The following is a 25842-nucleotide window of genomic DNA, read 5'->3' on the forward strand; positions in this document are numbered from 1 at the left end:
TTCCTATTATACAGTTCCCACCACACGGATGTGGGTTTTTGCTGGGGTTACACTAGCGCAAACGCTTTCAGCTGCATAAAAATAGCAATATTCCAACAATGCCCCTGATCACACCTCATCTAAAGACCAACCCGCCCATAAGGGTGGAAAATAATTAGCTATTCAAACAACACGGGCACAGGACAGGAAAATGACAACTGTGTTGGTCTAAAACTAGCAAAGACACTTGCGTTTGGGTTACCACCACTTAGCACTGAGTGTATTATACATAAAAATCTGAAAAGATCACACATTCAGAGATTGTACTTCATGTGTCAGTTCAGTGTTCTGCATCTACCTCAAAGTTTCTGTTTTTATCCAAGATACCAAACACTAAGACATTTAGTGTTGACATTTTAACATTTTACTAAAGTTTAATCGTTGAACTTGAGCAAATACAGTAATGCTGTCAAACACAAAACAATCACTCAAAATGTGTGCACAGAAATAATGTACAGTACTGCAACAGTTTCTACAGTAGCAGAATAAACATAAACAATAAATAAATACATATATTACATTATGACAAATACACACATTACAGTTTTATTCAGTAAAAATGAATGCCGTGCTCTGATCATGCAGCATTTTGCCTCAGCTGTCTTTGGCCGCAGATCTTCATTCATATCACATCTGATGTTGTCATTTACACATCTGTGTTGGTAGAATCTGTTTAAATGACTTCTCCAATCCTGGATCTGCTGGGCTATGATGTCATCACATGCCTCATCCATGGGCTGAAGGAGAGCAGCCTGCTCATATGAAAGCTGGTGAAACACCTTCCACCTCCAGGCTGAAGATGACTTCTCTACGGGGTTTAGGAAGGGGGAGGGGAAGGTGGAAGAAAAATCCATCTGAACGCTAGACGTGCTGCAAACCAGTCTTATTCAACCGACGCATGGCGGACATTGACATTGTCCCAGACAAGGACAAATCTTTTCAAATCATTTGTGTTGCACAAGAGTTTTACAGCTCATCCAGAGTTCGGCAATGCACAGAGCTGTATGAACCCAGCAGAGGCCTTGAGTCTCAGCTCCATTCCTTGAAATGGCAGCACACAGTGTATTAGGTTTATTTGAAATGCATGTCTAGAAATAAACATTTGAACATTGCACTAATATGAACTGGCTATTGTGAGAATTGAGCATGTGATTTAGAATAATGCACTTTGTAAGAATTTTTCAAGTCAGCTTGGCTCATTGTATTAAGAGTTTTGTACATTGATGGTATTTGCAATGTGTAATGACAAAAGCAACCCAAAAATTTCGAGAAGAACTGTAGGGTCTCAGGAACATCTCAGAGACTGGCCCCCAGTCCCAATTCACTTCCTAATTACTCCCCCTCTGTTTCGAGTTACGCTTAATTATAAGTGACACTAACGTAAGGGCCACTCACATTGAGGGCAGGCATTGAAGTGACAGGGAGCATACACAGCAGCATTTGTGTGGGACATACTTTTGGTCGGCTCCAACAAGAATTTACAGACCGGAATTTACAAAGAATTAATTATTATTATCAATAATAATAATAAATCATCACCAGGAAAAAGAACATCACTTGACAGTTAGGTACAGTGAGTGACTTTGAACCTCATTAGAAATAATAATTACCTAAATTTAGTGGTGTATCAGTACACTTTAATTGACAAAATTAGTCTTATTTGAGACAATGCTTGTTTGCAAATAAGACAATACCACGATGACCATGATGCCTATCTTTTGAAAAGGCATGTGATGTCAGTCAAATTACACTTAAATGTGGTCAGCTCTCCCGTGATTTAAGGACTCTGACAACGACATTAAGCAACGCAATGCATGCTGGGTCAGCATTTTCATTTCCTCTTTATTGAGGGAGAGTCAGAGGGGTGATCAGCCACTACCCCTCGCTGAAATTTGGCTCACTCAGTTCTGGGACAACCCTTGTACAAGATGGCGACTCACATGAACTCACAAAGAGTGCTAGTGTGTAGGTGGAGTGATTAGGAGGTGAACTGGGACAGGAACTGAACATCATGCAAACCACAATTCTGCCTTGATTTTGGCTTAGTGGTTTGATCCATTCAACTGATGTGCAGCAGATCCAGGTTCTAACCCTACAGGTTTATAAGGAAAACTATTTCTTTCTATTTCAAAGTGTACTGAATTGTGGTTACACTACGTAACAGGAGCAACCACTCAGCAGATACTGTGTAACTTGTTCTGTTTGATATACTGGGTTTCATTTAAACTGCTGTAACTGAATATCTTTGCTTTAACAGTGTAGATTTTAGTCTATCCTGATCTATTCATATTGAGCCCTCATGTAATCTAATGAAGAATATAAAATAACTACCATGATATCACATAGTTCAATACATCACACAAGAGCAAATCAACAGTAAAACATTCAATGTTTTTATGATTCAGGTTTAATTAATGAAGATCACGGTCTTGTCAGCAAGGTGAGGATTCATTGACATATGTGTAATTTTCCGAACCCAGCGGTTTTAACTGTTAACGCCCTTGTTTGACGTCTAGCACTCTGAATACCGAACACAAGTGCATCAACAGCTAAAACACTTCACTTACCAAACATGTAAAATATATTTATTTGATTTAATTTGGTGTTTATTATCAAAGATATCAATTATCAATTAAATCACTAAACCCATTGATAGGCAGAGTAAACTGTTGGATCAACCTTCATTAAAATGTACAACTCACAACCAGATGAAAATTAAGAAATGTATGAAGTTACAACAAAGATTCACATCTAATCTAAATACGAGGTTCAAATACCTTGAAACAATTAACAAAGGTTACAAACATGGACAATCACACAAGAAATGAATGAAAGAAGATACCAAACCACAGATGTTTGTTCCAAAGTAATTCAAGAATGTGCCAAGACCAAAATTCTAAAACCAAAAGGCAGCAGAACATTCCAAAAGAACCAGAGATGAAAGGTAGACAACACCAGTCCTAGATGCAGGACTCAAAAGACTTCCAACTAAGAGTTACAAAACTTCTGCGTTCCAGGTTGCATGGAAACTCCCTCTAACACGCATGCACACACACAAAGGTTAAAAGATAGAGAGAGTGCCACAGTGGGGATCAGGCCCCCACCACTGTGGGGAGGAGTTGCATATGATTCCTGAATCAGGTGCCCCACAGACTGCACCACACATCTCACCTTGCATTCATCTTGAGTTCCTGCTATATAATGAGCCTGTGCTCTATATAGCAGTGAAGAGTCTCCTTGTGTTCCTGCTATATAATGAGCCTGTGCTCTATATAGCAGTGAGGAGTCTCCTTGTGTTCCTGCTATATAATGACCCTGTGCTCTATATAGCAGTGCGGAGTCTCCTTGTGTTCCTGCTATATAATGACCAACTGCCGTTAGAGAATTTAAATGTTAATTGAATCTGATAAAGATTCCTGTATGTTATCCTTATGTTTTTATTTCTAGAGCTAGAGCCAGAACATTGTTCTCTGAATCAGGCTATTCCACACATCATGCCTGCTTACAACAGTGTAATATCCAGACTATGGACTGGGATCAGAACCACAGAAAAGTGACAAAACTAAATAATGTAAAATTGAATCTAAACAGCAGCTTGCATGTTGTTCAGTTTGGCACTCTTCCCCTAAGTTGTACGCACATTCTTTTTAGGAACATCACAACCCTGTGACACACAGGTGCGTGATGAATACAATTGTTGGGTTTTCTTAACCTCTTAGCGCAAAGCCCCTAGTGGTCAGCACGCCGGCGTGCCGAGATCGCTGAACTTCAGTGCTACTGCAACCAAAGTACGTGTTAAAAACAGAAACGCTTTGTTTTTGTTTCATTAGAGGATACACAACAACTATGCCAAATACGGAGTTTTGCAGTGCCACATTGTCACTCTGGCCGTTTACCCCCCCCCCCCCCCCCCCCGCAGTCTCATCTGCAACTACACCTCCCACCCATGACATAATGGATAATATTGTCTATCTGGGCATTCATAAAAATATTCTTTCACCATTCGTATTCCGTCATAGCAATAAGATAAACCCGACAATCGTCATAAGATATGCTAATGCAGCAGTGAAAACGCTGCTCACTGAATAACGAAAACAAAGTTTTAAAAAATTCTACCATGTCATTCTACAGTCAATATCTGGGACTAAATATTGAATAAATATACAACCTTACCATTGGTTTTGCACGTAGAGGTGTCCCTTTTGAGACTGAGTGGTCGCATATTGTCTTAGGCAATCCGTTTGTGAAATATACGCACATTTGTGACGCCTGGGTACCTTCCAAAATAGCTGTGCGTAATACACAGTGTTGTTTACGGCGTTAAAAATACAGGTATTATGACCAGATTCATATCAAGATGAAACAAACCATATTTAATGTTGCATTAAACATTTCAAGAAGAAAGGGACCAATTTAGCCCGGAACTGCAGGTAAAGTTCAGGGGGCATGGCGTCCCATCCGGGCAATTTATTTATTTATTTATTTATTTATTTATTACCCCAAAGATCATTCATGATGTCCCCTCACCTGCTTTGTGTTTAGTACTTCCTTACATGGGATGTGCCAGACATGCCCTCCCCTCAAGGGGGGAGGCTGCCCTTGCTGGCCTGACAGTTTCTCAGCTGTGAGCATAGGGCAATCTGGGAGTTGTCCATATCTCCTCATAAGTGGATCTCGAACTCAGGATGATGAAAGAGAACTTTAGGTTACTATTGTAACCCCGGTTCTCTGAAACATCGAGTGGAGAGATCCACCTATGGGGAATGACATCTGGTCATGACTCCTCAGAAGCATCCAATTGGATGGCTCTGACAGACAGTAGCGCGTCCAATGCAACAGGAGGCACCGCCCTCCTGTAAGAGCATATAGGACGCTGCAGCACTGACTCATCAGTGAACATATTCGCTTCTTGTGCGCGGCAAGCAGGGCAGTCTTGGTGGATCTCTCCACTTGATGTAGCACACCGAGAGGCAGCGATGGAGATCGCCCACGGGGCTGAGGTGGAGGGATGAAATCCACCTCATAAAGCCCCTCATTCTTAATAGTCCCAGTGGAAGGACCTGAGAGGCTGAAGTTGACAGCCCTTGCAGCCTGAGGCGTGTGCGATACTGTACTCTCGAGCCCAGTTTGAACTGAGAGAGACAGAGTCTGAGTGATAAGATGCGGTCTGCTGATAGCTGAGCTCGCATCGACACGGAGTTTAGGTCCAGTCCCAAGAATGTTACATTCTGGGATGGAGAGAGATTGCTCTTGGGGAGGTTCACTCTGAAACCAAGAGACGACAGATGTGTCAGAACCAGCAGTGTGTCCTGCACAACTCTGACTTTCAAATTGGCGATGATGAGCCAATCGTCGATATAAGTCAGAATTCTGACTCCCGTTAGTCTCAACGGAGCCAGACCCGCCTGTACACAAAGACAGAACACCCATGGGCTTAGGGAGAGGCCGAAGGGTAGAACTGTGTATTCGTAGCAAACACCGCAGTAGGCGAAGCGGAGAAATTTTGTGTGAGGGGGATAGATGCCTATGTGGAAAAAGGCATCTTTCAGATCGATTGATGTGAACCAATCGTTCTGACATATTGAGCGTAGAAGAGTGCTGTACGTTAACATTTTGAAGCTGTATTGCCTCAAATGTTTGTTCAGCACCCTGAGATCCAAGATCGGATGGAACCTGGAAGTAGCGAGAATAAAAGCCGTGTTGGGCTTGATCTCACGGAACCACACAGATCGCCCCTTTGTGGAAGAGATTTCCTCCTCTAAAACATGGGCCCTACTCTCTTTGGTTTGAGAGTAAATGACTCCGTTGAAACGTGGTGGTTTCACTCTGAACTGGAGTCTGTAGCCTTTGGCCCCATTCTGGGGCTGACACAGCCTGCCAAGCTATGATGTGGCTCGTGAGTGCCCCTGCCGGTGTGGAGGACCGCGGGAAAATTTGGCTGGGTGAGGCCAAATTGAATAATGGTGTCGGCACTCCACCTAGTGGCGAAACCAGGGGAGGCCTCGTGTGTTTTAAAGAGAATCTTTTCACACGGTTTTTTTATTTTTTGGACTTTCAGGGCAGAAGCCTTTATTAGAAATGACCTGGTGTTGTTCTGCACACTGAATGTGGGTAACACTACCTGTGTGGATAGGACAGAGTCTCCCTCTAGGGGCATTGAGAGGGGGGACTGAGGCTGGGGGACACGAGAACTGGTGCCCTGACCATAGCGAACATAGGGGTGGGAACCCCTGGGGGGAGAGGGGCCGTCCCCCTGAACTTGGAGCGGGGAGACAAACATGTGTCCACGGGGCTGGTCGCCCCAGAACATGGACTTAGCCCCCCCAGCGGGGAAGCCGGTCAGGCAGGCCACTTCCGCTTGGGGTCAGCGGGGGTGGGTGATGGTTTCTTCGCTGCGGCCGCAGCAAAGGTCATGTTACCCCAAGGCTTAGGAGGGGGGTTACCCTGCTGGCCTAGGGTTTTTCCCTGGGGCTTGGCTCTGCCCTGTCCCGGTTCAGCACGGCGATTCACAGCCAAAGGCTGTAGGGGCCGTGTGGGAGGTGGCGGCTGAGGCGTAGCTCTGTGGGGGAGGCAGAGTTTGAAGGCCTCATCCTCTTTCTTTTTATCATCGCACCGCTGCTGCATGAGAGTCAGTGCAAGGCTGAAAAGAGGCTGGCCTGGCTCAACTGGAGCACCTGAAATGCGCCTCTTCTCACTGTCGGGCAGACCAGGGAGATTAAGCCACAGGGCCCACTCACCAGCTACAGCCAGGGCCATGGAGCAACCACAGACCTGGACACACTGGCGAGCATTGCGCAGAACCAGGTCGTTAATAGTGACAATCTCTTGCCACAGTATGGGGGAAGGGCTCCCCTTCTCAAGCTGTTTCCCCATCTCCTCAATCAGCTCGGCTTGGTAAACCGAGAGTAGAGAGGAGACATTGAGGGCTCGAATAGCGATGGCTGAGGACCTGTAGGAAGCCTGGTGAATGGAGACTGTGAAGTGGTCCATCTTATAGGTCAGGGTGGGCTTTGGTGGCGCTAAAAGCCCTCCCTGCGTGGGGTTCCGTTGTCGAGCTAAGGAGGGTTCGACAGCCGGGGGATCCCCCATGGCATAGACGGTCATGTCTTTGACTTCTAGACCGGAAAAGCCGTGCTTGAAGTCAAGGGGGTCCTTCAAATGGTGCCTCATGTGTTTAGCACAGGCAGGAAGGACTGGGAAAAGCTGTTTCCGAGGGCCCAGGGGAGGGCCTAGGAATTTCCCGTCGTAAACATCCCGCTCCTCATCGGCGGGGTTAAGGAGAGCTGGCCATTCGATGTGGAGACGGGCGACGACCCGCTCGCACACCTCCAGAAGCACAGCGTGGGGTTGGGCGTTAGCCGTTAGCTAACTGGGCGGAAGGAATGGCGTCCTCCTCGCCTGAGTCATTACACGCAACTGGCACGTCGTTGTGCTCCGACTCAGGTGCCTCTCCCTCCAGTATAGGGGTACTGGAGAGGGAGAGGGGAAGGCCCAACATGTCTGGGTCGGACTAGTCAGCCCAGCTCAGGGTCGGGGGCCAAGGGGCCGTAGTGCTGTCGTCCTCTTTATCAGAGTCCTCCTGACCGAGGTCGTTGCTGTGGGTAGCAGCGACTCTCAGTCTCCGCCGCCGCAGCCTCCTGGGCAAAGCCAGGCAGTGGCTGCAACTCTCCAGAGTGTCAAGGGCATCCTGGGCATGTTGAAAACCCAAGCACATAACACAGAGGGGATGGGTATCTTTGGCGGCGATGAGAGCACCGCAAGCGGCCGGGCAGGCTCGCGAGCATAGCTCTTCGGAGAATTTGAGAGAGACGGGCTTAGAAAGAGCCATGTAGCAGGGAGCTAGCAGGCTGGCTAAGCGAATAAAGGCAGCGTGGGTGGCTGGCTTTAAGCTCTAACAGGCTAGCGTGGTTAGCTAGCAGTCCTGTTCGTCATTAGTGTGAGCAGGGAGGTGTATCGAAGGCGTGGGCTGCCCGATACAGAAGGGAGCTAGCGAGTGAGGGCGGCAAGCTAGCGAGCTTTATAGCACAGACTGAACTCTCGAACCTTTCACTTCCGGCGAAGGCCGATCCGAGGATATGTCCTCCTGCGGATAGTTAAGTGATAAGGTTCTTGTGAGATGTAAGGTCGAGGCTGTGAGCTCAGTTTGGATGTTCGCGAGAAGCAAATGTCAACTGATGAGTAGTAGCACTGCAGTGTCCTATATGCTCTTACGGGAGGGCGGTGCCTCCTGTAGCATTGGACGCGCTACTGTCTGTCAGAGCCAGACTTGGTGCAATTGGATGCTTCTGAGGAGTTATGACCGGATTTCATTACCTGAAGGTGGATCTCGAAACGAGATGATGAAAGAGAACAAGGAGTTTAAGGCAGTACAGTCTTCAGAGAATAGAAAGGGAACATTCAGATTACAGAAGAGGCATTTATATTTGCTGTTATCAAAGCCAATTGCAGAATTGTATGGTTTGGCATAAAAAGAACAGAACTCTGTGGGGATCTGTTGAGGGTCAGTTAGTAAGTTGTATTACGGTGATCTTATTGCGAATATCCTGGCGAAACGTTCATTGCCACGGGGCCTAAGAGCCAAAAGATGTCTGGTGTCCTGAAAATAATAGGTCTGTCTGTCCCTGTGAATTCAAAATTCAGGTCTGCTTCTAAGTAATGCCTTAAGTTCGTTTTTTACCTCATCTATGTCATGCACAGTAGAGTCATAAGAAGTTTGTTGGCTTTGTTCCAAGATTGCTAGCCTGGCCTCAAAAGCCTCAATTTTCCCCAATCTAGTTGTAAGTGAGAAACAAGTGGTGTACAAACGACCTTGGTGAATCCCTTAATAGCATTCCATAGTATAAGAGGGTCCTCTACACTTCTGTAATTAAAGTTTAAAAATTAAACTCATTTTGATTTGTACATGGTGCAGAAATCTTTGTTTTGTAATAATGTGACGTTAAAGTGACATCTCCTGGGTCACACTCATGTGGTATGGCATAAATGGTAAGTTTACAACTAGAATGTAAAGGTTATGAATAAACTTCAGTGTAGTTGCTTCGGCATTGTGCATTGTGATTGACTCAATTGCAGGTTTTTGTTGGTCTTTGTGCAAAACACTTTCAGGTGCATCAAAATAGCAATATGCCAACAATGCATCTGACCACACCTCATCTAAAGACCAACCCGCCCATAAGGTGGAAGTCTGTTTGTCATGTAGACAACATGCTGGACAGGAAAATGTTACCGCTTAGCACCAAGTGTACATGAGCCCCATGTGTCAAAAACACAATTTATGCTAAGAATTTACACATTCAATGATCGCATTTCATGGCACAATTTTACAGTCTGTGTTCTGCATCTACCTAAAAGCTTTTTATCTGAGGTACCAAACATTACAACAGTAGATTTTTAACTGAAGCTTAATCATTGAAACTGAGCAAATACAGTAATGCTGTGAAAACAATCACACACAATGTTTTCATTCAAATTATGGACAGTACTGCAATGGTTTCTGCAGTGGCACTAAACACACAAAATCATTACATCACCATGAATACATTACCGTATGTAGTGCTGCCGTGTGATTGACAGCTAGGGCAGACAGACATGGAGAAAGGAGTCAGTTCAACCCGGCAGGTTCATTTAATACAGGAAGGCAGGCGGGGCCTGGGGAGTGCAGGGGTTTGGGACAGGGTAGGAAACCCGTCTACTGGCCACAGCGGCAGGGTGCATCCCAAAATTCACCTGGCAATTTCACCGTTTTGCCAGACAAGAAAGAACAGATCAAATTTAGAATAGAAGCGGACCTCCAAGTGATGGGTGGTTACCTGCCAAACTGACTGGTGCAGTAGACAAACTTACCCGCCACGGGTAAAAGGGACAGCTGGTCACCCCGATTACTGCCGCAAGGAGCTTGTCACTGTGGCTCTAATTTCATTGGATACAGCTGTATTTCTTCTACCTCCTTGATCAGGACTGGACCTCTACTTTGACCACAACCTCAGCCTCGACCCAGTCCATCAGTCCACCCTCTGCATTGGCCTTCCCCATGTGAACCTACCATACGGGCTTTCTAAAAGCCTTTTATGTCCTGTTGAAGCAGTCATACTGCAGTGCTACTCACCTGGGCAATGCTATTTGTGGTAATGAGCCATGACTGCAAACATGCTGACTTTTAATGATCTGCATGTCTAGCATTAAGCATCTGAACACTGTACTAATTGGGTGACTGTATTGTGAGAATTGAGCATGTGATTTGGGATTATGGACATTTTATGTAAGCAAAGCAATTTGTGTGGTAAAATTTTTGCAGGTCAGTTTGACTCATTGTTGTGGAATTTTTAAGAGTTCAATTTATTCCGCCGTACTTTTGTTAGTAGAAAAATAAATGCAGGCACGTCTTCGTTTCAAAATAGGTTGTTTAATGTAGCAAAGGAACTAGTGGGTCTGTTACCCAAGTACAGATAAACACAGAACCAACAAATGACGGAGACAGTGAATACTTATACCCTGTTCCTTCAAGGAAACAAAGGGCCAAATGGTTATCTTAAACACATCACGGGAAAGGGGGGGGAGGTAATCAGACATTGGGGGAAGAAACAAGGTGTGGGGGAGTTGGACTGAAGTAGGGGGTAGAGGATATCACACAATGGTACTGCATATCAAAGTGAGACAATTTGACTGGGCAAGGGGGTAGAGGATGTAGCACAAAGGGTGTGATTAGAAGGTTAATTTAAATGAGTGTGGTGGTAAACAATCAATGTTATCTGTAACTGGCCCACTACAATGTGAGACACCTCAGAAGGGTAAACTGTGGCTCCCATGTTTTCCAACAATTGTTTAAAGAGTTTTGCGCAATTAAACTCCATTGTAAAAACTCAAAGCAATTGTAAAACAGTTGCATCCAAACCGTTGAGAAAAATCTGTCGGGTCTCAGATACATCTCAGACTGGATGTCATGCAAACCACACTTCTGCCTTGATTTTGGCTCAGTGGTCTGAACCATTGAACTGCTGTACAGCAAATCCAGGTTCAAACCCGACAGGTTGACTTGATAATAGGAAAATTGTCGCATTTCATCTTGTCGGCCACTAGAGGCCGCCCGTTACCTTTTGTTTTTCCCTTGTGTTTTGGTCCTTTGTGTGTTAATTGATGTCATTGTTGCGTTTCTTGTTTAGTCAGCATGCGTCTTGGTAGTTTTTGGCGTTTGCTCTGTTAGAACTTTTTGCTCTGTCTCTTGCCTTGCTACTCTGTAAAGAATCTTTGTGACAACTCTCTGCAAAAAGCACTATACAAAAGAAATTGAATTGAATAGAAAAAATTGGAATAGTTTAGGTTATTGTTTTCAAGTGCATCTCATGTACATTACATTACATTACAGGCATTTGGCAGACGCTCTTATCCAGAGCGACGTACAACAAAGTGTATAACCATAACCAGGAACAAGTATGACGAAATTAGCTCTTTGTTCCCCTCATGTCTCCGCTTGGTCTTCGTGTGAACTTCCCAGTTCTAAGCCAGCCTTTCATGTTTATAAGTCTACTCTTTTGGATTTTTTATACATCTGAGTCTGTCTCTCCCTGCACCTGGGTCCCCCTCCTGAAGCTTGTGACAGAAAACCTTTTCTGTGAGAGGTATTTGCCTCAGCTGTGTAAATTCCAGCCCCACCCTGATCTATTCATATTGAGCCCTTATGTAATCTAATAAAGAATATAAAATAACTACTGTGATATCACAGGAGTTCAATACATCACACAACAGTAAATCACAACAGTTAAACATTCAATATTTTTATAATTCAGCTTTAATCACTGAAGAGCATTGTGAATACAAAAAATTAGGTTTAAACAAAACATGACACAACAAATAAGGAAACTCAATTAATTATTTTATACAGTAATGAAAGGAAATATGTACACTGCAGTGATCATTCTGCATTCTCCCAATCAGCTGCATTTGCCCACAGAATTTTATACATTGGAACTGATAAAATGAACAGTTAACTTGAGGAGTTTGTCACTGGCTTCTCTTATACAAATATGCAAAAGACAGAATTATACTTAGACTTCAAAAGCATTTTACCCTGCCATATTTAAACACATATGATCTTAATATGTTATAGTCACGTAAAAAACAGACACTCAAGCAAGTCATTAACCTAAACCTGCTAATAGATTATATTCTCATAGACAGGGTTTAAGCTGTACTGAAGGTAATATTGGGTACATCTGAAATTACGGTTGTATAAAGGCTTGTAGCAGCCAATAATGTAATAACTACCGTTAATGTAATAACTGCCAATAACGTAATAATTTTTCCGTTCTTAATGTAATAAAAGTCGATAACGTAATAACTTACCAATGATGAAATAAAATTTCTGAACCAATAACGTAATAAGTTTTTGCACATAGTGAAATAAGTTTTTAGATTATTGACTGGTTATTACATTATTAGCTGGGTTAAAAAAAATCATTAAAAATGTAATAATAGGAGCCGATAAGGTAATAATATACTTGTATCACTATGTATAAGTTTTATTTATTATCAAGTGTCAGACTTCCATAACACTTACCCTTACTGTTGCTTCTTTCAAATAGCTGCTCAAAAACCAGGCCAATCTTGACCCCTGAATCTTAGTCCTAACTCTGAGAAAACACACACACACACCTACTCTCTCTCTCTCTCTAGGAATTAATTGTTTGTGTAACTTGATGGCTAGACTTATCTCCAGCCCTGCCTTATACTCCTTTGCCATTTGAGTACCAAATTAAGTGGGAGCACACATGTTTGCAAACACAGACAATTACTCTTATGTTGTATAATATGAAATCTATACCTCTTTAAAGATGCTTTGTTCTCAAATAAAAAAGACCACCACTTCTTTCCATGAAAAATATAATCTTTAATCAAGTGTATTTAAATAACTTCTTCAACCAAACTGGCACTATTATCCCTTGTGCTCAACTTTCAACCTCTTAATGCAAAATTCTAAACTGTAAAATATAGTATATAACATGACCTACAAAGACCACTGAGCCAAACTAACAAACTAATATAAAAGTAGTACTGATAATTCTTTTAACAACATGTATTTTGCACTCCAAATTAGAAAGTATCGATAAGTATTGATAAGTATTGGTATTGATAAGCAGTATCAATAGTGGTATTGGTATTGATAAAATCCTAACCACGCCCGTCCCTAGTTGTAGAAACTAACTCACTAACAGGTGCAGTTTTCTCATGACATGGCTTGCCATTGTGCCCCTTTCTCTCTTGTTTTAAGCACTTCTTTCATGGTGACTTGACTTGTGACTTGCTTGACCTGAGCAATGACTTGACTTGTATTGCTTGACGTTTACTAGTGACTCGACTTGACTTGCTTGAGTCTAAACACAGTGACATGGGACTTGCTTGAGACTTGAAGGTTAAGACTTGAGACTTGCTTGTGACTTGCACAAGTGAGACTTACTCCCACCTCTGCCTCACTGTCAGGTGAAAAGAAGCAGTTGGGGACTCTACATGTATCAGAGGCATGTAGTAGTCTACACCCTCCCCAGACCAACAGAGGATAGCGCATCGACCAGGACCGTGATACACACAGAGAATTGGTATAACGACTAAAATTGGAGAAAATGGCAAAAATAAAAAAGAATGAACTATAGATATCATTTGCTTCGGTTTTAGACTCTTTGTTGAGCTTGTTATGACTGTATTCAAATAGCCAGGGATGTCAATAGGGCAAGGATTCTGATTTGGTAATACATTTTCATGTAACCTTTCAGGAGTCAGGTTTATGAGCAGCTATTTGAAAGAGGAAACAAGGGTAAGTGTCATAGAAGTGTGACACTTTATAGCCAATAAATAAAACTTAAAGCGATATAAGTATATTATTACATTATCGGCTCCTGTTATTACATTTTTTATGATTTTTTAAAAACCCAGCTAATAATGTAATAACCAGCCAATAATGTAATAACTTATTACATTATATGCAAAAAGTTATTACGTTATTGGTTCAGAAAATGTATTACATTATTGGTCAGTTATTACGTTATCGACTTTTATTACATTAAGAACGGAAAAATTATTACGTTATTGGCAGTTATTACATTGACGGTAGTTATTACATTATTGGCTGCTACAAGGCTGGGTCAGGTTTTGGTTGTGGTTAGGTGTTGGTTAAAGAAGGCTGGGTGTACATGCAAGTGTGTCTAAATATGTGTATCTGTGTGTGTGTATCTACGTGTGTGTGCATGTCAGAGTGAGAAAGATTCACAGCGTATGCAAGATAAACTGTAAGAGAGTGGGTTTAAGAGAGAGAGAGAGTATGTGTGCATGTGTAAGAGCGTGTGTGAGTTTAAGCGTTGTGCGTGTGTGGGTGCATGTGTGTGTTTGTGTGTGTGTGTGTGTGTATGTATGTGTGTGTGTGCGAGTGTGTGTATGTGCGAGTGTGTGTGTGTGAGTGAGTGAATATGCACACGTGTGCATGTTTGTAGTTGTGTATGTGTGTGTCTCAGTGTGTGGTTGCATATGTGTGTGTGTGCATGTGGGTGTGTGACAGTGTGTGCATGTGTTTATGAGTGTGTCTGTGTGCACGTGTGCACACGCGTGTGTGAGATGAGTGTGTGTGAGTACAAGTGTGTGTGAGCATGTGTGTGTGTGTTTGTGTGTGTTTGACTCTTCTCCAGTTGGCAGAGTGATACTGAGGACTCATACACTCTAAATCCAGCACAGAGGGGTGTGTGTTGAGTGAAGTGTGTGTGGAATCTGTGCAGGAGGGTCAGTGTGTCTGAGTCTGAGACGCTGTAGAAGGACAGAGTCCCAGCCGGACGGTCCACACACACTCCCACCCTGTACACACACACTCCTCTAGCATCATCATCATCGTCATCATCACACACTCCTGCTCTGCGGTAGGGGGAGGGGGGGGCAGGTATGTCTGTTCGGTTGCCATTGTGCCAGACAGAGTATCTGAGTTCAGAGTATCTGTGTTTACTGCACCTCAGACTCCAGGAGTTTTTATTCAATCCAAACTGTGAGTCAGAATCCCGTCCTTTCCTGAAGATTCCTTTATATGTCACTGCTATATCAACCTCTCCCCACACCTCAAACGCACTCCACTCAGCCTCCCAGTAACAGCGCTCACACACACTCTCTCTGCACACAACCTGGCGCACATCCTTAAATCTCTCTGGATGATCAGGATATGGCTCCACTCTCTCCGGTGTGTGTGTCACCTTCCTGTTCCCCTCAGACAGAGACAGCTCTCTGTGCGCTGTGTTTGGATCCAGTGTGAGCTGACAGCCATCTGCACACCAGAGACATTAATGAGATTAATTATCATTATTAATATTCACCTCATTATGTGTGTGAGAGAGACAGAGCTGTGATAGTACCTGTGTGTGTTTGTGTACGTGTGTGTTTCTGTTTGTGTGTAAGAGAGACTTTTGAGTAACGTCTCATTCTCTCACATGCAAGCACACACACACACACGCACGCACGCACGCACGCACACACACATACACAGCAGTTTTCTGTGTCGATACAGACTCACATTTCCTGGGTCCTCGTTTGGTCCTGTTCTCTCCTCCATGGTCCACACTGTAAGAACAGCAGAACAGAGAATGAGTGTGTGTGTCAGAGAGAGAAAGTGTATGTGTGTGCGTGTGTGTGTGTGAGAGAGAGAGGTGCAGTGTGGAAACTCTCTGTACTTACAGCAGTGTGAGTGTGTCCAGTTTAGCAGCAGACAGTGCTCTCACTCCTGAGTCTCCTGGGTGATTGTATCTCAGGACCAGCTCTCTCAGATGTGAGGGGTTTGAACACAGAGCTGAAGCCAGAGAATCACAGCCTCTCTGTGTGACTCTACAGCCCGACAGCCTGCAGAGAGAAGGACACACACACCTTACAGCATATTAATATAAACTAACAGGGCTGTGTGTGTCAAACACATAGCAGTGTGTTACACACCTTATACACATTAATATAAACTAACAGGGCTGTGTGTGTCAAACACATAGCAGTGTGTTACACACCTTACACACATTAACATTAATAGGACGGAGTGTAGCACAGTGGGTAAGGAACTGGGCTTGTAACCGAAAGGTCGCAGGTTCGATTCCCGGGTAGGACACTGCCGTTGTACCCTTGAGCAAGGTACTTAACCAAAATTGCTTCAGTATAAATCCAGCTGTATAAATGGATACAATGTAAAAAATGCTATGTAAAAGTTGTGTAAGTCGCTCTGGATAAGAGCGTCTGCTAAATGCCTGTAATGTAATGTAATATAAACTAACAGGGCTGTGTGGGTCAAACACATAGCAGGGTGTTACACACCTTACAGAACTTTAATATAAACTAACAGGGCTGTGTGTATCAAACACATAGCAGTGTTTTATACATTGTGGTAGGGTGGGCGTGGTTTTGCGTTGGCTGCAGAGAGAGAGAGTGGGCGGGGCGGCTCTCGGAACTCTGCACCACAGCTGTTGTACGTGTTATGATGGTTAATTGTTTGATTAATGGACAATGTGCTGATTACCTCGACAGTGAGCCTGGACGCTTAAAAAGCCGGTCTACAGAGACAGAAAGGACGAACTGGAGACGGAGGAAGAGCTGACGGACGGTCAGCCGGGAATTGTGTGTCTGTGTACCAAACAGAAAGCCGCGTGGTGGCAGTAAAAATAAAAGACGCATTCGCGTCCAAAAATAAACTCTCGTCTCTCTCATCTCTGACACGAGCGGTGGCACGCAGTTTGCTACACACATCTTACAGAACTATAATATAAACTAACAGGGCTGTGTGTATCAAACACATAGCAGTGTGTCACACACCTTACACACATTAATATAAACTAACAGGGCTGTGTGTGTCAAACACATAGCAGTGTGTTACACACCTTACACACATTAATATAAACTAACAGGGCTGTGTGTGTCAATCACATAGCAGTGTGTTACACACATTCTACAGCTCAATATAAAATAACAGATCTGAAATAAATCATTATCTTAACTTGATGAACAGACATTTCATTCAAACAGGTTCAATTCATTTTTTTATTTTTATTTTGAAAAATGTATAAATTGAAATCAACTGATGCTTCCCAAAAAGATGTTTTGTCCAACTGATGTCATATTTAAAATTTTAAATGGGATTTAACATGTGTGTAATGCCTTATTTTACAAAGAGGAATAACAAGAACAAGTTGCTTTTGTTCTGTGAAAAAAAACTTTTTTTTTGTCTATTTTCACATTCACAACATTAGTAACATTATAAAACATTGCAGCCCTTTTTGATTGAAGGGGTTTGTGTTTGTACTCACCCCAGTGTCTGCAGTTTACAGTGTGTGTCCTCCAATCCAGCAGAGAGTGCTCTCACTCCTGAATCCTGCAGCTCGTTGTCTCTGAGCTCCAGATCTCTCAGCTCTGAGTGAGGAGAACGCAGGACTGAGGCCAGAACATCACAGCAGCCCTCTGTGAGATTACACCAACCCAGCCTGTGGAGAGACCCCACACACACAAACACACACACACACACATACAAACACACATGCATGCGCACACACAAACACACATTGTGACACTGTGCACCTTGGCAGTTGATACATATGTAATTTTCTATTTGTATATGCATTCCTATGATGTACATATGAAAACAGAGAGCAGTTGTGCATATTAAAGGCATACTATGCAGGATTTTTATTTCAAAATATTATAAAACAACTATGCTACGGCAAATCTATGATGCACTGGCAATCTCAGACTTTACACACTTAGACAAATTTGTCCACCTTTTACCTGAATTTGTTATTTGTCATAAAATGTGTTTGGGACATTTATGGGCACGGCGCTCTTTTCTGTGTGGGGAGGGGTAGGCATGGCTACAGAGCCTGTGGTTTGGGATCAGATTCCAACAAAGTGTTTGTTGCTAGTTTGATGCAATGGCAGATGCTAAGAAGCCTAGATACAGCGAAGCAAAAACACAGGGCTTGTTCAGAAAGTAGAGTCAACATAGGAATTACTTTTCTTCAGTGGCGTCACCTGAAATTTCCCAAGGGGATGAAAAGCGATGCGGAATTGGCCTGTTTTCAGTTGGACCTGTAAGTAAATGTTACTTTTAGCTGCTTACCTTATGCAGCTGCTCGAGGTTAGGTCGCTTTTGCATCAAATTCTATTCTACTATCAAGATGTCTTCACCCCTATGGGAACTGCTGTTACTGTCTATAGTTGAAATTTAGCGAGCTCGGTAATTCAGCTGCATTTATTTCAATCAGGGGAACTAAATTCGATACAGCATGTGTGCTCTCTAGCTAACATTATGTGTAGCCAACTTCACTAAGAAGGCTACCAAAGCTGCTAACAACTTTGAAAAGGCTATGGATAACTTCATGAAAAAGTCATTCACTTTACAAGAATATTAGCTAGCTATGATATGGCCTGATAATGTTACTTATTCTACACGTGATTCCGTGTTTACATCCCAATTCTAACTAATAGCCCAGGGGGATATTTCATGAAGCAGGATTACTGAGTTAGCTGGATAACTGTGTGGAGTAAAACCCAGAACAGCTCTTTTTCAGTCCATGTTCCAGATTTGGGAGGGTTCTGAGTTTTACTCAGTGCAGTTACCCAGCTAACTCAGTAATCCTGCTTCATGAAAAAGGGCCTAGAACAGCTAAATACCAAACGAGGAAAAACATAAAATAGCTGCACTGGTGCTCCAGAGTAGCTACCATATGATGTTCCCATGCACAAAAAGGTGCACTCCGTGTAAAGATAGTTATAACACTGCATAATCACTGTTACCATCTATATGGAATCATTCCAGCTGCTAAAAATGCCATTTTCAATATCTCTGACCACCTCACCTCTTCACTTGACATTTAGCTTGTAGCACTCGAGGGTCTGTCCTCAAAGGATGTGGGAGTGGGGTTTACAAACACAGAGTCTACAAGAGCTGTAAAATCTTAAATGTTATACCTTCAAGTTAATAAACTATTCTGACTAATCCACAAAGGACTAAGGTAAATACATCGCTTTATTAACCAACAAAAAAATAATAATTAAAGCCGCAAGCGGCGTTGGGAGGGGTCCAAGCATTGGCACCATCGCGCCCCCTATGGAGCGATTTTAAAATGGCTTTGTCCTCATGATCATATGCCTTCACCCAACATATCTACTGAATATCATGATGAGCGTATAAAATATTGATGACTTATGGCCAATTTTGTGCTAAGAGACGCTGTCGGATGCCTTAGTTGCGTCGCCAAGCGTCGTGTCCTGGCCGCTTCCCGTAAAGGCCTTTACTATGTCGTAACACTTAGATGGGATGTCGTAACACTTAGATGGGATGTCGTAACACATATATGGCCCGGGGTGTATGTACAGTTGCAGCGGTTCCATGCTGCAACTAAAAAAGGTGTCACACTAGTGTTGTCACGATACCAAAATTTTGACTTTGATACCAATACCAGGTTTAGTAGCACGATAATTGATACTGAAACGATACTGATTCAATACTCGGTACCTAACGATACTGAAATTACCTTAATAGATCAGAAACGTAATGTCCACAAGGGATGACCTCATTTTCGAATTCACGGTTTATTAAAAACCTGGTTTATTAACAACCTTTAAGTTGAAGTCTGTTCAACATATCAATAAGCATAGGACTATAGTGTTACAACACTAAACCATAGAAAACTATATTAAATATATTTCAAAAATTAAACAATTGTAAAGTAAATTATCTGTAAACAGGTCTTTCACTTTAAAATATATCTAAAAACAGCATATTTCAATAACAGTACAGCATCTTCCTATAATAAAGTATTTCCAAATTAGAACAGCTATTGCTACTGAAGTGAACTGAGTCTAAGCTTGCGCTGTATCAACCACAAAAAAATACACAAGCGCAGGTCACCTCACTTGCCAACCTTAGTTGCTACTGCCATCTAGCGAAGATTCTGACAAATTACACTTTTCGTCCTCTCAATTGGTAATGCGGGAGACACTTTTCCCTGGCTTTTACATTTGACGCAAAACTACGGAACGTCGGAAAATTCAAATACCGAACCGTTTCTTTTCTTTTTTTTTGCCGTAAAGAAGTTTACTCGATGTCGTAACCGTTTAGATTTGGAGCTCCAGCTTTTCCGCACCCCACCTAATGAAAAAGTCCAAATGGTGTGCAAACCATATGGCGGACATAGGTGGGGCCAATGGCAAAGTTGTAGAGCACGTTCAGATGCATCAGTCGATGAAGTTTTGTGTTGATCTGACTTACGGTGTGGGAGTTATGACTTTTTAAAATATGACCCTTTGTTATAGCGCCACCATCTGGCCGACATAGGTGATTTTTAGTGCCTGAGTAGTGGGGGGCCATAGGAACCCACCTACCAAATTTGGTTGCTCCAGGACTCATGGTTGCTGAGCCTCAGACACTATTAGCGGAGAAAAATAATAATAATAAATAATTAAAGCCGCAAGCGGCGTTGGGAGGGGTCCAAGCATAGGCAGCATCGCGCCCCCTATGGAGCGATTTTAAAATGGCTTTGTCCTCATGATCATATGCCTTCACCCAACATATCTACTGAATGTCATGATGATCGTATGAAATATTGATGACTTATGGCCAATTTTGAGCTAAGAGACGCTGTCGGATGACTTAGTTGCGTCGCCATGGATGTGTCCTGGCCGCTTCCCGTCAAGGCCTTTACTATGTCGTAACACTTAGATGGCATGTCATAACACTTAGATGGTCCGGTGTGCATGCACAGCTGCAGTGTTTCTGCGCCGCAACTAAAAAAGGCGTCACACTAGTGCTGTTACGATACCGAAATTTTGACTTTGATACTGATACCAGGTTTAGTATTACGATACTCAATACTGAAATGATACTTGAAACTTAAACGGTGCTAATTCGATACTCGGTACCTAACGATACTGAACTTACCTTAATAGATCAGAAACGTAATGTCCACAAGGGTTGACCTCATTTTCTAATTCATGGTTTATTAACAACCTGGTTCATTAACAACCTGTAAGTTGAAGTCTCTTCAACATATTAATGTGCATAGGCCTATAGTGTTACAACACTGAACAATAGAAAAACATGTTAAATATATTTCAAAAATTAAACAGTTGTAAAGTAAATAATCTTTAGAACAGGTCTTTCACCTTTAAATAGATTTAAAAAGAGCATATTTTAATAACAATACAGCATCTATCTATAATAAAATATTTCCAAATTGGAACACCTATTGCTACTGAAGTGAACTGAGTCAAAGCTTGCGCTGTATCAAGGAGCTGAGTGCACAAGCGCAAGTCACCTCACTTGGCAACCTTAGTTGCTACTGCCTTCTAGCGAAGATTCTGACAAATTACACTTTTCATCCTCACAATCAGTAATGCGGGAGAATTTTCCCTGGCTTTTACATTTGACTCAAAACTACCGAACGTCGGAATATTCTAATACCGAACCGTTTCTTTTTTTTTCTTTTCTTTTTTTTTAAGTGCCGAGAAAGTGCTGAAGTTTTGGTATACCGTGCAACACTACGCCAGACACATATTCCAATCCATTGCTCTGTTTAGCAGAGAATGCACATTTCAGAGCGCCTCAGAGACAGATAGAATGATAACACATAAATACACATTTCAAATAATAAATACGACATTGAGAAAAAACGAAACAAAAGACGAGTTATCAAGTCGGGACCTACGCGCAGAGCAGCCGACCGTTTTATTTATTTATTGGCAGATGAGAAGCAACATGAATCACACACGGATTGTCCAAGACAATATATGACCACTCAGTCGCAAAAGGGACATCTCTACGCGTAGAACCAATTGTAAGATTGTATATTTATTCAATGTTTAGTCCCAGATATTGACTGTGGAATGACATGGTATAATGTAAAAAACAAAATTGTCTCGTTTATTTCGTTATTCAGTGAGCAGCGTTTTCACGCTGTACTGGCATATTTCAGGGGTAACGCCGTGTTTATCTTGTTGCTACGGAATATTACATTAGCCTACATTACAGGCATTTGGCAGATGCTCATATCCAGAGCGACGTACAACAAAGTGTATAACCATAACCAGGAATAAGTGTGCCGAAAACCCTAGAGAGAAATACCGCTCCAAGTGCAGGGAACAACCGCACAGTTCAACTTGGACCCAGTAGGTAAAACTGATTAACGCTAACACAAACAAGAACAGCAACAACGCAGTCTATGAAAACATTCAAGCAATAGTTAAGACGAGTTAAGACTAAGTCACCTACGGAACAACTACCTAGTTACAACCCTAAATTTACAGTCAATGTAGAGATTAAATTGAGATTACGATTTCTCTCAGCACAATGACGGATTAAAAGACTAAACGAACTCACCTGATATTGTCTTCAAATGGACCGTATTATTTATTTAGACACTGGCAGACTACAGCATAAATTGCGTCTTTTGTTTACATTCAATATTAGTAATTGCAGCGAGAAACTGCAGCTGTAGGTCGTTATGTTATGGTAGCAACGGAACGAAGCGGACTATATGTATTGGACTACCGTCATTGTTTCATTATACCAGCGTGTTTTCGCGCGTTTGCACAGAAACTCAGAACCTATCAATAAAATGGTTTAGCTATTTCTCAGCATAATGACAGATTTAAAGACTTAACGAACTCACCCGATACTGTCTTCAAATGGATCCATGCCAAAGAAAAGTAATTATTCATCCTCTCAGAAAGCTTTTACTAAGAAACTTTGGGTAACCTATCCTAGCATGCACGCTAGGTGGCAGTGTCAGACCGTCTCCTCACTGCTAAAAACTAGACCTACGGTGTCGGATTACTTGCGTCGCCATGGTTGTCGCTTGCCGTAAAGAAGTTTACTCGATGTCGTAACCGTTTAGATTTGGAGCTCCAGCTTTTCCGCACCCCACCTAATGAAAAAGTCCAAATGGTGTGCAAACCATATGACGGACATAGGTACTCCCAAAAGGAAAGTTGTAGAGCACATTCAGATGCACCAGTCGATGAAGTTTTGTGTTGATCTGACTTACGGTGTGGGAGTTATGACCTTTTAAAATATGATCCTTTGTTATAGCGCCACCATCTGGCCGACATAGGTGATTTTTAGTGCCTGAGTAGTGGGGGGCCATAGGAACCCACCTACCAAATTTGGTTGGTCTACAACTTATGGTTGCTGAGCCTCAGACATTTTAGCGGAGAAAACTGCCACGCCCCAACTAAAAAGTCTAAATGGCGGGCAAACAATATGGCGGACATAGGTGGGGCCAATGGCAAAGTTGTAGAGCACGTTCAGATGCATAGGTCGATGAAGTTTTGTGTTGATCTAACTTATGGTGTGGGAGTTATGGCCTTTTACGCAAAACCCTTTGTTATAGCGCCACCATCTGGCTGACGAACGTGCTTTTTAGTGCCTGAGTAGTGGGGGGCCATAGGAACCCACCTGCCAAATTTGGTTGCACCAGGACTTATGGGTGCTGAGCCTCAGACACTTTTAGCGGAGAAAAATAATAATAATAAGAATAATAATCCTAACAGATACAATAGGGTTCCACCAGCTTCGCTGCTTGGACCCCTAATAATAATCCTAACAGATACAATAGGGTTCCACCAGCTTCGCTGCTTGGACCCCTAATAATCCTAACAGATACAATAGGGTTCCACCAGCTTCGCTGCTTGGACCCCTAATTAAAGCCGCAAGCGGCGTTGGAAGGGGTCCAAGCATTGGCAGCATCGCGCCCCCTATGGAGCGATTTTAAAATGGCTTTGTCCTCATGATCATATGCCTTCACCCAACATATCTACTGAATATCATGATGATCGTATGAAATATTGATGACTTATGGCCAATTTTGTGCTAAGAGACGCTGTCGGATGACTTCTTTACGTCGCCATGGATGTGTCCTGGCCGCTTCCCATCAAGGCCTTTTCTATGTCGTAACACTTAGATGGCATGTCATAACACTTACATGGTCCGGTGTGCATGCACAGCTGCAGTGTCTCTGCGCCGCAACTAAAAAAGGCGTCACACTAGTGTTGTCACGATACCGAAATTTTGACTTTGATACTGATACCAGGTTTAGTATTACAATACTCAATACTGAAATGATACTTGAAACTTAAACGGTGCTAATTCAATACTCGGTAGCTAACGATACTAAAATTACCTTAATAGATCAGAAACGTAATGTCCACAAGGGTTGACCTCATTTTCGAATTCATGGTTTATTAACAACCTGGTTCATTAACAACCTGTAAGTTGAAGTGTCGTCAACATATTAATATGCATAGGCCTATAGTGTTACAACACTGAACAATAGAAAAATATGTTAAATGTATTTCAAAAATTAAACAGTTGTAAAGTAAATAATCTTTAAAACAGGTCTTTCACCTTTAAATAGATTTAAAAACAGCATATTTTAATAACAATATAGCATCTATCTATAATAAAATATTTCCAAATTGGAACACCTATTGCTACTGAAGTGAACTGAGTCAAAGCTTGCGCTGTATCAGGGAAGTGAATGTACAAGCGCAGGTCACCTCACTTGCCAACCTTAGTTGCTACTGCCATCTAGCGAAGATTCTGACAAATCATAACTTTTCATCCTCTCAATCGGTAATGCGGGAGACACATGTCCCTGGCTTTTACATTTGACACAAAACTACCGAACGTCGGAAAATTCTAATACCGAACCGTTTCTTTTTTTTTTTTATTCTTTTTTTTTTTATTTATTTAAGTACCGAAAAAGTGCTGAAGTGTCGGTGTACTGTGCAACACTACGTCAGACACATATACCAATCCATTGCTCAACTTAGCAGAGAATGCACATTTCAGAGCGCCTCAGAGACAAATAGGATAATAATACATATTTCATATAGCCTAATAAATACGACATTAAAAAAAACGAAACGAAAAATCAACTGGACATTCCTGCTAGCATGCGTGCTGCGCAAAGAATACCTTATTATTTATTTAGACATTGGCAGACTACAGCATTTGCGTCTTTTGTTTATATTCAACAGTAATTGCAGCGAGAAACTGCACCTGTAGACACAAGAAAGTTTGTTATATTATGGTAACAACGGAATGAGGCGGACTATAGGCTATATTTACCGTCATTGTTTTATTATACCAGCGTGTTTTCGCGCGTTTGCAGAGAAACTCAATTACTATCAATAAAAATGGTTTAGCTAATTCCCAGCGTAGCCTAATGACGGATGGAGATGGGACTAAAATAATTTTCAACCGTCCACCACATTTTTACAACGTTCCAACACTCTCGTCATCACTGTTCCATGGGTCACAAAAACTATTACACTAACGCTTACATTACAGTGTGAAAGATCCACATTATATAATACCACTAACCTATTTAAAGACACCCAATTTCAAAAAGAACGTATATAACGAAAAGAACGTATATAACCGAAATATTTTGAGCAGTAATACTTACATAGCAATATGACATTTTATCTGTGTTTAGTAGCCTAGTATAGAGACAGAAAATCAATGACAAAGTCCTATCCGCTTCTGTTTTGCGTCAGAAAACGATGTCAGATAGGTCTATCAGCAAAGAAATGGCTTAGCTAAGCCCTGAAGTCCTCGGTAAAATAGTACTCTACAAGAAATTATGAAAATCGTTGACAACGTTTAGTTAGGTGAATCGTCTTTTATGCTACGCCACAATGCGCAAGTGAATGCGATAAGAAAATATTCCGTTGCGCTGAACTATAAACGCTATTCCAAATACAAAATCATACATGTTATACATCGTTAGCTTATACTATACTCTCTTATAC

General features: G+C 42.2%; 2 protein-coding genes across 3 annotated transcripts in view; both read right to left on the bottom strand.

Annotated features, from left to right (window-relative positions):
- Positions 1–25842, bottom strand: part of LOC135236048 (CD209 antigen-like protein A) — a 76858-nt gene that overhangs the window by 41304 nt on the left and 9712 nt on the right. The window lies entirely within an intron of this gene.
- LOC135236494 (uncharacterized) lies at positions 14077–18636 on the bottom strand. Its single transcript, XM_064302920.1, has 4 exons — positions 17340–18636; positions 15736–15897; positions 15575–15621; positions 14077–15328 (listed from the first exon to the last, which is right to left on the bottom strand). Exons 1-4 carry the CDS (start codon positions 17699–17701, stop codon positions 14595–14597), a joined length of 1305 nt encoding a protein of 434 aa, XP_064158990.1. The 5' UTR covers positions 17702–18636; the 3' UTR covers positions 14077–14594.

This window comes from Anguilla rostrata, chromosome 12 (genome assembly GCF_018555375.3).
Source record: "Anguilla rostrata isolate EN2019 chromosome 12, ASM1855537v3, whole genome shotgun sequence".
In the NCBI taxonomy this organism is placed as follows: Eukaryota; Metazoa; Chordata; class Actinopteri; order Anguilliformes; family Anguillidae; genus Anguilla; species Anguilla rostrata.

Excerpts from the sequence above, each read along its gene's own strand:
- LOC135236494 (XM_064302920.1), bottom strand. The coding sequence starts at position 17,701 with ATGCCTTTAATATGCACAACTGCTCTCTGTTTTCATATGTACATCATA. Across the intron at positions 15,898-17,339 it reads TGTAAACTGCAGACACTGGG|GCTGTCGGGCTGTAGAGTCA; the intron begins GTGAGTACAAAC and ends TTCTCTCTGCAG. Across the intron at positions 15,622-15,735 it reads CTGGACACACTCACACTGCT|TGTGGACCATGGAGGAGAGA; the intron begins GTAAGTACAGAG and ends CTGTTCTTACAG.